Source organism: Lolium perenne, chromosome 4 (assembly GCF_019359855.2).
Source record: "Lolium perenne isolate Kyuss_39 chromosome 4, Kyuss_2.0, whole genome shotgun sequence".
NCBI classification, from domain to species: Eukaryota; Viridiplantae; Streptophyta; class Magnoliopsida; order Poales; family Poaceae; genus Lolium; species Lolium perenne.
The window spans coordinates 339011089-339024441 of NC_067247.2; the positions used below are offsets into that span (position 1 = coordinate 339011089).

The 13353-nt window shown below is 45.1% G+C and overlaps 2 protein-coding genes across 2 annotated transcripts; one reads left to right on the plus strand and one right to left on the minus strand.

Annotated features, from left to right (window-relative positions):
• Positions 1-633: 633 nt before the first annotated feature.
• LOC127296602 (uncharacterized) lies at positions 634-1385 on the plus strand. Its single transcript, XM_051326761.2, has 2 exons — positions 634-847; positions 952-1385. The coding sequence occupies exons 1-2, from the start codon at positions 763-765 to the stop codon at positions 1116-1118; spliced, it is 252 nt and encodes an 83-aa protein (XP_051182721.1). The 5' UTR covers positions 634-762; the 3' UTR covers positions 1119-1385.
• A 6680-nt stretch (positions 1386-8065) lies between these two features.
• Positions 8066-12490, minus strand: LOC127296603 (protein DETOXIFICATION 16). The gene is made up of 8 exons (XM_051326762.1): positions 12160-12490; positions 11522-12066; positions 11328-11414; positions 9050-9106; positions 8730-8968; positions 8514-8632; positions 8340-8426; positions 8066-8252 (listed from the first exon to the last, which is right to left on the minus strand). The coding sequence occupies exons 1-8, from the start codon at positions 12403-12405 to the stop codon at positions 8202-8204; spliced, it is 1431 nt and encodes a 476-aa protein (XP_051182722.1). The 5' UTR covers positions 12406-12490; the 3' UTR covers positions 8066-8201.
• Between the last annotated feature and the right edge of the window lie 863 nt (positions 12491-13353).

Sequence of the window (13353 nt, forward strand, 5' to 3'; positions counted from 1 at the left end):
TGAATACTAAAAAATAGAATTAAAAAATAGAATTAATTATATAAAATTAGAAAAAAACCTTAACGGGCCGTGCCGTGCCGGCACGTGGGCTTGAGGTAGAAGCCCAGGCACGGCCCAAGCTGGGTCGCGTGCTAGGCACGGCCCGTTAAGTGGTGGGCCGTGCCAGGCCCATAACGGGCCAGGCACGTGTGCCCACGTGCCGGCCCAACGAGGCACGGCCCGTTGGCCAGGTTTGCTCCTAGTAGCAGTAGCAGCTGACAAGGACCCAAACGCGCGGGCGACCTAACTCCATCGGTCGATCCATCATCCACTGACACGGCCCCGTAACGACCGCTCAACCGCCACACACGCGCGCAGATGAAAATCCAGGGTGGGCCCCGCTTTATCAGGACCCGCGCATACGTGTGGCGACTGCCGCCTACCGGATTCCGGCACGTGCCCGCCGCCCCCCGTTAACAAACCCCCGCACCTGCCCTCTCCGGTACCCCGTCTCACGGCACCGCGGCCCCACGGGAGACCACCACGACGGGCCCGCGTGTCGGCGACCTGGAGAATGGAAGCATCGGCGGGTGCGTGCGGTCGGTTCGGTACTTGTCTCCCCGCGTGTACATATACGGGCGCCCAGCAGAGGACCCAGACCCCGGTGTCATAGCCGGGAGGTGGAGAAGAGGAAACCAGAGGAGGAAGAGGATACTCCGTAGCTCGAGCTCTGCTGTCTGGTCTGGTCTCCGGCGACACCGAATCCGAAGACGACCACCGGCGATGGGTTCCTGGTGGGAGCGCGTCGTGCTGCCGGTGCGGCGGGTCTGGCTCGGCGTCGCCGCCCGCTTCGGGGTTCGCCAGTCAGGTAAGAATTAGAGCTCCTGTGCTTTTCTTCCATTGGATCCATGGCTACTACCTAGCCTGGACTGCGAACTGACTCCGGCGTCGCTGGTTACTCTTGATCTGCAGGGTTGTGGCGGCTCCGGCAGGAGGTGAGCACGTGCGAGTACGAGGACGTGCGGGTCATGTGGGAGATGCTCAGCCGCACCTCGACGGCGCCGCCACCCAGGCGCCACAGCAGGTTCCGGCAGCCGAAGCCGTGGGCCGACAGGCTCCGCCTCTGCAGGGACATCTAGCCCCGCCCCCGATCGCTCCAGGTCGCCGCGCGGTCGCCAGGCGGGAGCGTCTTTCGTCTTCTTCATCGACTGCCGCCTAATTAGCTCTTTACTTACCGGAAATTGACTTCTCTATGGTCTCTTCTGTCTGTATTTACCACCCGCCGGCGTGTGTTGCTGTGTGCTCTGAGGTGTGTAGTCCATTCCTCCCCGTGTATATCAGTCGCCTCTCATGTAGACGATGATGATGCCTGGGGTATGTGAATGAAACAGAGCCGTCTGCTGTTCGATCGTCTCCTTGTTCACCGTTCCAGTACATATTACATGTCCTCTTTTTTGCTTGCAAACTTCGAGCTGCATAATATTTGTTCATACGACTGAAATTTGAGTGAAATCTTTGTGTTCTTCAGACTGTTCCTTCAGGTTTCAGACAGAAAGTCATATGCCCAGTGCCCTTGGGTTCAGGGAACTCACCAGGTCCGAAACTACACTAGAATATCCCATCCTGGGGGCCAGCCCAGTGGTTGCTTGGAAAGCTATTTCTGCCGACCAGCAAATTGATTACTAGTACCACCAAGATTTTGACATCTCAGTCCCGACCTGTCGCCATACAGCCTCGATGCGCCGTGCCGTAGTTTTCAGCTTTTCATTGCATATCAAAGCAGATCGCCACGGACCATTCCCTACGACCCTACGAGCCTATCAAAGCAGAGAAACCGATCACCACACACTGACCGGGGGCAAGCCACCAATAATAGCCGCTCTTTATTTCCCAACTAATATCTTCGCTTAGTCACACTTCAGCTAACCAAAGATGATCACTACTGCTAATCTGCTATGCAACCACCGAGCTACTATCTGGGTTAGCGTCTTAAATCGGTAGCTTAAGCCGTAAGTATTCCTGTTAAAAAAATGAGAAGAGGAAAAAGGCAGAGCTTTCGGTCGATGGTTGGACTGACTTTAGCATCCCTGGAGAAAAAAAAAAGTAGAGGTCATTCCTGACTCTTGATAATGGTAAATTGCCCTATCCGACCAGTGGCAGCCTCCCGGGCCGGGCATATACCTTAGTCACATGAGTTTCTTTCAGATTGGAATGCTAATGGAGTGTCGTGTCTTGGTGTGCATCCTTGAACTAAATATTACTCCCTCCGTTTTTCGTTTGGTAAATTAGCTTAAAATTATGAAACGAAGTGATCCTTGGCATCACCTGTTTTTTACCTTTTTTTCTTCCAAAATACACACTGAAAGGTCTATCGTATTTAATAGAAGAAAGTCCAAGACAGACATACAGCCGAAAAATAATGCAAAGAGAAGTGCTCAGGATATAGCCTAACCTGCCACCTGCTAGAGACTAACACTGTCCGAAATGGCCAATAGCTCGTCAATAACAATTCATTAGCCCATGACATCTTAACCATTTTGGAAAAAAGAAAGCGTCATGGCAGAAAGCAGCTACTCCCTCCGTTCCTAAAAAAGCTTCGTAACTTTGTTTAGATACGGAGTTATACAGATATATTTTAGCTATTGATTCATCCGCATCTAGAAAAAAAAAGTTGCGAACCTTTTTTAGAAACGGAGGACTAGTTGAAGATGAGTATAAGCGCATCCGTTTATTCAAGACTAGAAAAGATTGTTTTTTAAAAGTTTTTTTGAATTGAAATAAATTTTTCTGCATGTACATATTATCTTGATACTTAATCGTGCCAATTCTCAAGAAAAATTTACTATTCTCTGTGACCTACATAAAAATGACAAGATGCAAAATAACACTATAATGATTGGATTCGTACTGTTCAAAGAAATACAAATTTTAATTTTCTCTTTTTCGTATAGGCTATATATGGTCGTATTTTCACTTGAGAACTTGCACGAGTAAGGATCAAAATAATATGTACATGAAAAATTAATTCAAATTTTTCCAAAACTATTAAATGATCTTTTTTAAATGGATACGACTACACCTATATCCACCAAATGAGGGTCGGCGTCATGGCATCTTAAATAGAACCGGCGTCTTCGTGAAAAGAAAAAGGGAAACTGGTGCAACTTGACACGTTTTCCCCGATATATTGTTTCTTTTTCCGATCAAACGACCAAATGGATGCTATGATTAGGGTTGCTTTATTGGCTTCTGAGGCTATTCTTGGTTGGAAAGACCACTACTGCTAACTGTTGGTGGTTGCATGCTGCCCTAAAACAAAAACAAAAAAGGCAATACATGTAGGATATCATGGCTGCTCTTTGAACTTGACAAGACTTTTTCCAGGATAATAATTGTATAAGGGAGGAAACGTTATTGATGCGCTCACATAACCTTGTTTTTCTTCGACTCATTAATACGGACGGTCGACAAGGAGCACTTGGTACTTGTTTTCCTTTTGGTGAACATTCGTTCATTTTGAGAATAAATATGTTGATCCACCATGAGGTCATCGATTAACGGTGCCTTTTGTTTCAGTGTGCGTGGCCTCTTCTTATTAGATTTTCAAGTGGTGGCATGGCACGAGGTGCATGCCCACCATCCATTGATGAGAAAGTGACTGATCTCGTATCAGTACTCATGGGCCATGTCCATGAGAAATAAATAAGTGTACTCCTACCTCTTATTTTAAATCAAGCATTTGAATTTTTAGCCATTTTTTAAGAAAAATGTTGCGGCACTCATGACAATATATTAGTTTCACTAGATTCGGTTTGAAATGTACTTTCATAATTTACCAATTTGACAGCATATGTATTGCTACTTTTTAAAATAAAGTTAGTCAAAATTTGAAAGGTTTGACTTAAGATAAAATCTAGATCAAATATTTTTGGACGGAGGGAGTATCAATGAAAGAATATGATCGACTCATCATCGGAGGCGTGGCACAGTGGGGTCTCAACAACGGATGAGGGATGATGTACGTGTAGGGCGATGACGTTGTCTGATCCTAGGATGTGACATCGGGATGGTGCTAGTGAGCCTTGTGATATGCACAAATAGATGTTATTGAGTTGACCATGTTTCGTTTTGGTTCTTCATATTCATTTTGATTATGTCGATGATTAAAATGTTGTGGAACTACAAGTTTCTCAATTTTGGATGTGATCCCATGGATGGTGCATGCAAACCATGTGATATGTACACATACGGATCTTGTGCATCCTACTTGGTTCACTCTCACCGAATTTGTGATTTGTGTGTCCAAAATATAAATATGAGGCATGCTTTTGATTTGGCCCTATTTAATGTACTTTTATTTTTATTTTGTTGCAACAGCCAATGATTAAATTATTGTGGAACTTCTATAAGTTCCTCAATTCGGATGTGATCCCAGGATGGTTCAAGTGAGCCTTATGATATGCACAAATATAAATCTTGTGCATCGTAGTTGATTTATTTGCACCATCCATGGGGTTTATGTGTCCAATGTATAAGTATGAGGCATGTTCTTGAGTTGGCCCTACTTGATGTTCATTTTGATTCAGTTTCCTTGCAACGACCGATGATTAAATTGTGGTGGAGCTACAAGTTTAGACCCATTCATGGGGTTTGTGCGTCTAATGTATAAGTATGAGGCATGCTCTTGAGTTGTCCCTACTTGACGTTCATTTTGCTTCTATTTCATTGCAGTAGTCGATGATTAAATTGACTACACGAGTTCCTCAATTTTGGATGTGATCCCAAGACGGTGCAAGTGAGCTATGCACAAATACAAATCATCTTAATTGTCTATCTTACTTGGATCACTAGCCTCGTCCATTGAATTTATATGTTCGATGTATAATTATGAGGCATGCTCTTGATTTGGCCATATTTGGTGCTCATTTTGCCTTTGTTTCGTTACAACAGGGTTTTACATCTTTGCGCACACACTACTTATGCACGAGGATGGGCGGCGATGACGACGAGATCGACACCGGGCTATGGTGACGGCGATGGAGTACTTAACAATGTAATTACCAATGAGCTTTTTCCTACTAGAGTGAGCTGAAACAGCTTTTTTTTTTTTGCACCAGCGACCCCTTCGGATACATTTTCTTGTCCTGGAAAATCCTTCTTGAGCTCGTTTCAGATGTTCCAAACCACATACAGTCATACACTTGACTGCTGCTGCCATCCGAATATTCCACAGTTTACTTAGGAAGTGCCGTGAGATGCGTCGAAACAGCCTTCCTTGCGCACGGTGAAATACGTTAAAACTGCTTTCCTTGACAAGTCCATTCAGGCTGCACGACTACGATGCTTCGTGTGTTTAAATATTCTCCCACGTAAAGCAAACAACTCGAACATTCCAATCAGCAAACGCATAGCGTAGGCGGCATAGCGCCATAGCCACAATTCCGAGCCACTACGGCCGTCCGGGCTCCGGGACTGACAGGGACGCAACAACGGTCAGGTACATTGTTTTGCTTACTTTTGTTCTGTGTGCTGGGGGATCGAGTACATGTACATGTCACCCATATTTATACTCGTGTCATGGTGTGTCGGCAGATTATTTCATTGAGATGATGCAAAAAATCCAAAGCTAGTACGACGACACTGACCTGTTCATCTCTCGCCTCTCTCAACTCTGGGTTGTGCATGGCTTCAGAAGTACACAATGGATATATGACTCGGCTTACAGGATATACGGTTAAGCACGAATAAATTTTGTTCGGCCATTCCATTAACCAATGCTTGATTCTACATTTTCTTTTGCTGGTAAAACCGTATCTTTATTTAGTAAAAATAGAGCGTACACGTTGTTCTAATTGTTGAAGCTCATGAAGAAACACATCAGACCCCTGACCGAACATGAATGCAGTCCTACACCCTCTCCTTGCCAAGTTGGCGAGACAATCACTAACCCTAACTTGATCTTGATCCACCTTTACAGAATTGCAAACTCTACCAACATTAAGTAATGTCTGAATTTCATAGATAATATGCGAACACGAAAAACGATATTGTGTTGTAGTATGAATGGCCCACCGCCCACACGGTTGGGGACACATGGCGTGTTAGATTGGTGCAGTAGATGAAGCACATCTTCATCGAGCATGGCTGCAGAAGGTGATACCTCATTATTCACTTACAATATATATTCTTGGATGGAGGTAGACATCTTAGGAAGCAATGGCGCTGCGAGAAAATCCCGTGTCGCATTGATGGCAGTGGCGCGTAGGCATCAGGTCAGGGCTTGCTTTTGCTTACTGCCGATGTAATCCATGTTAAAACATGCAATCTATCTATCTGTGAACTTCTGAACTTCTGAGTTGTAGTAACTATGTTGTTCCATCAACCTTGCAAATTGTACTGTATCTACAATCAGTATGCAGTTATATTTCCATGTTTTATTTGCCAAACTTCCGAGTTACAACACCTCTGTGTCGCTGTGTCCAGCTATCATGCGAACCAGGCTATATGTATGATCACACTATAATTATGACCAGTACGCTCTTGTGTTCCCATGAATTATCTGGATATATCCAATTTATCTCATTGTTCATTTTCTCTGGTAGAATCAGAATATGTATCACATTTGTATTACTTGATTCAGTTGTACCAGTGATCGCTGCATACAGGTTTTGCTATCAGTATATGTGTTATAGTGATATGAACAGATTCAATCGTAGGCTTACCATCCAAATAAACAATGTCGGTCTTATCCCCTTCAGTAACTCACAAGCAAAATATGGAATGGTATTACTTACTCTTTGAATGTCATTTTGTATCCTACCAGCAATATGAAAGAATGATAGAAATTGATCATTCTACACAGTTTATGAACTCTTGTGCCATTAAAATTGTTACCACAGTATCCTACCAGCCGACCTGTGCTAGATATAAGTAATATACAAACATATCCCCATATCTGCCTTTTCGAAAAATTGATGTGTCATCGTATCCGTATTAGTATCTATATTGCCATATCTAGGCACCCTAGCATACACCTACCAAATATTTAGGAATCATTTGCTAATTCTTAGTAGACTGAGAGCTAGCCTAGGGGTTTTAAATGGCCAGCCCAGTGAAATAAGAGGCAAACATAGAAATGGAAATGCCTTAGGTAAGTTTCGATCCCGCGACTTCCACGGTACGCCCCGACTACTCATGCCTCCAAGCCATAGATCTCATTTGCTTGATAGTTGATCAAGATTCCTTATAATATATTAAGTGTCGCACTTGATTTTTTTCTATGTTTTTGCTTTTTTCATTTCTTTTCATTTTGTGCATAACTAACTATGAAAGTTTGTTGCGACGTAGAGCAGTGAATTTTGTTGTTGTTGCAAGTAGAGTTGCAACTGAGATTATTTTTCCAAATGCATGTGATTGCAACTGAATTGTTTTTTTTTTGCAGTTGCAAATGGAGTTGCAACTGATATTTTTCTAGTTAGAACTAAGCTTTTTTGCAACTGATATTTTTTCCAGTTGCAAGTGTGGTTGCAACCGAGATTTCTCTAGTTTCAAGTGTGGTTGAAACCGAGATTTTTTGCAGTTGCAAACAGGATTGCAACCGAGATATTCTCCAGTTGCAACTTAGATTTTTCCAATTGCATGCATGGCTGCAAGTGAGATTTTTTTTGGTTCCAGGAATGGTTGCAACTAAGATTTTCCCACTTGCAAGTGTGGTTGCAACTGAGATTCCAGTTGCAAGCGAGGTTGCAACTAAGAAATATTTTTGATTGTGCACCGAGTGGAACACCGATTTTTTTGTTGCATAATTTATTTTTCCGATTATGAGAGGGAGAGAAATTTACTTGTGTGTTTTTGGAAAAAACATTTAGATTGTAAATAGCATTTTTTTAAAGAAACAACTAAAAAAGGCATTGACATTATTCTACTGAGCACTAAGTCAGTAGACTGAGTCCTAGAGATACCCTATAAATATACAGATTAAAATAAATAGTGCTTGCAAATGTATCGAAAATATCCAACATGCTGGTTACCTTTTTCCCACATGCGAAAACTAGGAGGTCAAGTTCAGGATCCCGGTGCAACCACAAAAATAGAGAGCATGTTTATTACTTGATAATCTTAGGTAACAATATTTACATTTTCTCTCTATGTATAAATCAATTACCGGTTGCTTCCATGTTTGGTCGCATCACGAATTGGGATTTTTCTGCATGATATTATCTTCATGCAACTAGAAGAGAAGATCTTAACACCATGTCTTGTGCCTTGATTGCCTAAACCAAAATAGAAAACAAGAAAAGCCATCAGATATCGCTTTACAATGGAAAATATCTGGTAATATACGAGTTGCAAGTTCTTACTTCCTTTTCCCAGTTTATTGAAAGTACGATCCACATAAGAAATATAAGCTTTGTTAGGCTGCCACAAAAGATGCCGAGCCAAAGCCCCTAGTGGAATCACAACAAGTTCAGGTCTTTCAGACATATTCATGTTGTCAGTGAAATGAGATGCTAGAGTGGTACTTGAGTACATACCATTCCATTCAGATGCAGGAAGAACGCAAATAACACTGCCAAGGGGATGCCTGCCAAGTAGTAAGCGGCAAGATTGACACGTGCGCCGATCTTCTGCTTACCACATCCAGTTAGCACCCCTATAAAAGTACACATAATGATCATGTTATCATGTTTAAGAGTATTTTCTGCGGCTATTTTTGAAACACATGGTACTTTAGTTATGCTCATAAGTACCTGAAAGAGAAGTATGCATTCCATCTATGAAGAAGGATATCACGAGAACCGGCATCATCTGGCCGATGTATGTGACAACTTCCTCCTCATTGCTGTACAAATAACCCCAGAATTCACGTAGGAGAATCATTGTAATAGAGATAACTAATCCTTCAGACAAGGCCATGCATATGACTAGTCTGGTTGCTAGCTTTGCTGCCTGAGGCTTACGGGCACCAAGTTCATTGGAAACGCGTGTGCTATTTATTTATGCAGGAAAACACCCATCAGCATATCGACGGAGAAAGCATCTCACATTGTGTTTGTGAATCTAACGGTACCTTATGGCTGCGTAGAGACCAGATGGCACCATGAACATGAGAACATCGGTATTAAGACTGCAGAACTCAATAATGCACAACTTAGAAATAAGTACAAGGTTGAATTATAGTACACCATCTATCCTAAAAGGGATGTCGGAGATTTGTCAAAATTTAAATTTATCTATACAATAAATTGTGTTCAGATGCATCTGAAAGTCAAAGTTTAAAACAACGGGCAATAGCCTATTGCGCCGGCGATCTCAGAAGCTCCGAAAGTCTATAGCCGGGCAATGCGCAACTAAAGTCATATATCGGTTTGCTAAATAATGAAAATATCAAAATATTGGCAGCAATATTTGTGTATATATATCAATAATTCACATGTGCATTACATATTAACATGATCACATAAGAGATATGAATAACCAGGATATAGTTACATCCATATTCACATCATTAAGTAGCTGCAAGTGAATATTACCTCTGAACAGGGTAGATCCCCTAAACGACCCAGCCCTCCCGTAACTCCTCCCCAGCCCTAAACGCAGCCGCCGCCGCCTCTAGCGCCGCCGGGGCAAAGACCCTCGGGGTGTGGCGGCGGCGGGGGCCCTTCCTCGTCGACGCCTGGTGGACGGCGGCCGGATCCCCTTCCTCGACGCATGGCGGGCGCGCGGATGGGTTGGGCGGCGGCGGCTTGCGCTGCGCCCCTTCTCCCGTCGGCTCTCCCTCGGCCGGCGCGGTTGGGATGGGCGGCGGCGACCAGCGCTGCGGCCTCCCTCCTCCCGTCGGCTCTGCAGCACTCCGACAGGGGCTGGTGGTGGGCGGCGGCCAGGCTATGGCCTGCGCCAATTTCCCCCCGCCTCTCGCCGGTGAGTGGAGACGATCTCGGGCTTCACCCGCGACACGAGGTCGCCCGGGGCAGCAGCCTTGGGTAAGACGGTGGAGGTGGCCCTCTTCTTCGCCGGAGAGGGTTGGCCTGCGGTTGGTGGTGGTGGATCTATCGATCTATCACCGCGTTCCGGCGGCGAGATGGAGATGCTTGGAAGCCGGCGACGGAGTCGCCGGTGGAGGGTTGGAGTGGCCAGCCCGGGATGGTCGCCGACGTGGGGGTCCGACCTGAATAAAGGCGGTGGTCCTAGGGTCTCTCTTGCGTGAAGAGGAAGACCTACCGGAGGCCTGGACTCGTGATCTAGCCGGAGTGTTGAGTTCCGGAAGGCTCCGCCGGCGAATGTAACAGTGCTTTTTGCCTGGAGTTTGCTGGATCGGTGGTATTCGGTCGTGCGCACCCATGCTTTTATTCCGACCGATTGGTTCTGGAGGGAGCGACGCGAAGCTCTTTTTCTGTGTTGACATCAAGTGACTATGGATCCATGATGAAAGTCGGAAGAAGAGAAGTTCATGAAGGCCGGAGGGGAGGACTAGCTAAGGGAGGTTCAAGTCTCCGCGTTGTTGAGGGACTTGCTTGGTGTTCCGGGCTTCACAGCAGCGGTATGAAAGTGGGGGCGACAACACAGGTGAAGTTCAGAGTCCTACCTTTCAGGGTGAAAACCCAAGGTCTGGCCTTAACTGGTTGTGCCTGGCAATGACCTTGTTGGAGGCATTGTTTTGAGAGCGGGGACTATCTTCAGGGTGAAAACCTAAGATCGTTGATCGGGCGACGATGGTGTTCGCGCACTGTTCCCTTCTTGGAGGCGTCGTTTTTGGAGATTCTGTATTTCAGGTGTTGTCTTGGCGGTGGATGTATTCTGTTGTTAGGCCCGAGATACTGTAGCGGGACTTTTGTTTCTTAGTTTTCTTTTCTTCTTTTTGGCTGTATGCATCCGTAGTGCCATTAGGATGGTGCGTTGTTGCAGAGGCTGGGTGTAATTGGTATCGTTTTGATATTAATATATTCCCTTTATCGAAAAAAAGTAGCTGCAAGTCAGGATATAGTTATGTCAAATATTACATGACCAACAAAACTACAAAAGCATGTAGCAGCTAGTTATGGGACAAAAAAATTGGCTAGAAATTGGGCCGCCAGAAAATTTTGGGACCAAATTTTTTGAGTTAGCTAAGCAGGAAGTTAGTGGCTACAAGACTAAATTGGAGCTAAATTGTCATAGCCGGGCTATTAGTGGCTATTTCCGTTTTAGCCTATGAAGGCCTTAGTTGTAGCCTGAGACCTCTCGAAAGTCTATAACCGGGTTATTTAAAACTTTGCTAAAAATTACTCCTAGCTAGACAAATCTATGACGTTTTTTTAGAATGGAGAGCTGAGGGTGTACATGCAAAAAGGAAAGGTTATATTCATTACCATATCGACAATACTGAGGTTTCGAGCATAGGATTAGGCAGAAGACCAGAGAGCAGCACAAGTATCTCAAACGACCACCACTCCAAGCTGCACATGTGTGCAAGTAATTTTACATTGATTAGTTCAAGAGATAGCATATGCGTGTGATGACCGAGCAAGAAGACTAGCTGAGAAACAAGTTTGATTCGTCTCACCAAACCATCGTCGCGGAGGGGAAGGCGAGCGCCCCGAACTGGCGCAGCTCCTTGAATGCCTCCATGGAGAACCCAGTCCACGTCCTCTTGCAAGCTCCCGACAGTCTCGTGTACAGGGTCAGCATGGCCAGATTGGCGGAGTAGGAGATGGCGCCGCTCAGCGCCGCGCCTTTGCTCCCCATGCCAGCCTTGTGCACCAGCGCCCAGCACACGAGGACGTGGGTCAATACCGTGACGGCGGAGCTGGCCATCACCGGCACGACGATGCTCTGCGTTTGCAAGAACCGGATGTGGCACACTAGAGGTACGTATGGGACGAGGGACGGGATGAGCCACCGCGCATAGGTGCCGGCCTCGGCGGCGATGGACGGGTCCTGGCCGAGGAAGAGGAGGATCCGGGTGGTGTTGGCCCAGATGGCGACGACGGGGACGCAGGCCAGAGTGAAAACCAGCATTGCCCGCTGCTTGTAGATGCCGAGGAGGTGGTACTGCCGCGCGCCGAACGCCTGCCCGCACAGCGTGTCCAGCGCGCTCGCCATGCCAACCTGCAGCTCGATTTGGTCACGGAAACAATGAATATAAACTTGCCAAATACTTGTACTTGCAGGCTTGCAGTAATGAAATGTACAGATGCTCACGAACAAACTGAAGCCAGTGACGTTGGCGAGGGAGGTGGCCAGCGAGGCGCCGGCGAGAGGAAGCTCGCCGAGATGGCCGACGAACATCACGGACACCAACTGTAGCGCGAACTGGAGGACGTTGCTCGTCACCAGCGGCCCCGCTAGTCGCAACAGGCGCTTCGCCTCCGCTGCCGTGGCACTCTCATTGCCCTTCTCGGATCCGGTGGCAACGAGCAGTGGCTCGTCTACGCTCGGCTTCAGCATTCTTCTCAGCTGTAGAAGCTACAGCTGAGTAAAGGAGTGATGACTGATGAGACTGTGTGGAAAGCAGGGGGCTAGCTGAAGGAGAGTGTCTATGGGGAACTGCACTAGATCTACGGAAACTGCGTAACTGTACATATGTTTATTACTACTCCGTAATAATAAATTATTCCAATGAATAAGCGACACGATGGTTTCAAGGTTTGTTTGACCAAACATTTAAGCAACCATATCTGTATTGTGTTACACAAAGTTGATATCGTTAGATTCATATCGAAATACATTTCCTAGTGACACCAAGTTTCTACCAATAATAATCATCTTATAGTTTAACTAATTCTTAATCATAGTTAAATCCTGAAAACAGTGCTTGTTTCATGGTAGCAACATGATCGTATTCATGTTGGATCTTTTTGTTTTTGTTTTTGTAGTATTTTAAATTTGGTTCTGCAAGTTAAAGAAAATTTAAACACACTTCTCATGAACACTTACAAATTTATTTAGATTTTTTTGCACTCATAATTTAAAATTTTAAAAGTGGTATCATAATATTAAATGAGGTGAGATATCACTAGATATGCTCTGGCAATACTACCTGCAACTTGGCTGCTATGTCTGTCTTGGGCTCATAAACTGATCAAGGAAAGGTCAAAGCAACGCATCGATTAACAGATTAAGTGGATCGATGCCGGGCACTGTGCACACAATCCACCATGCACATGGAGTGGCTACATTGTAAGCCGCCCGGTACTTGCTGTGTACTGACTTATCTTTCCTACTAGTATCACTTAGAGAAGGATTTTTTTCGATAAAAGGAATATATTAATATCAAGAAGATACCAATTACACCCAACCTCTGCAACAACTCATCACCCTAATGGCACTACGGATGCACACAGCAAAAAACAAGAAAAGAAAACTAAGAAACAAAAGTCCCGCTACAGTATCTCG

What these genes read in the sequence shown, in the direction of transcription:
- LOC127296602 (XM_051326761.2), top strand. Translation starts at nt 763, where the DNA reads ATGGGTTCCTGGTGGGAGCGCGTCGTGCTGCCGGTGCGGCGGGTCTGG. An exon ending in CTTCGGGGTTCGCCAGTCAG is followed by an intron (nt 848 to 951) that starts GTAAGAATTAGA and finishes CTTGATCTGCAG; the next exon opens with GGTTGTGGCGGCTCCGGCAG.
- LOC127296603 (XM_051326762.1), bottom strand. Translation starts at nt 12,405, where the DNA reads ATGCTGAAGCCGAGCGTAGACGAGCCACTGCTCGTTGCCACCGGATCC. An exon ending in CCCTCCGCGACGATGGTTTG is followed by an intron (nt 11,415 to 11,521) that starts GTGAGACGAATC and finishes ACACATGTGCAG; the next exon opens with CTTGGAGTGGTGGTCGTTTG. An exon ending in AATGCATACTTCTCTTTCAG is followed by an intron (nt 8,633 to 8,729) that starts GTACTTATGAGC and finishes GTACTTTTATAG; the next exon opens with GGGTGCTAACTGGATGTGGT.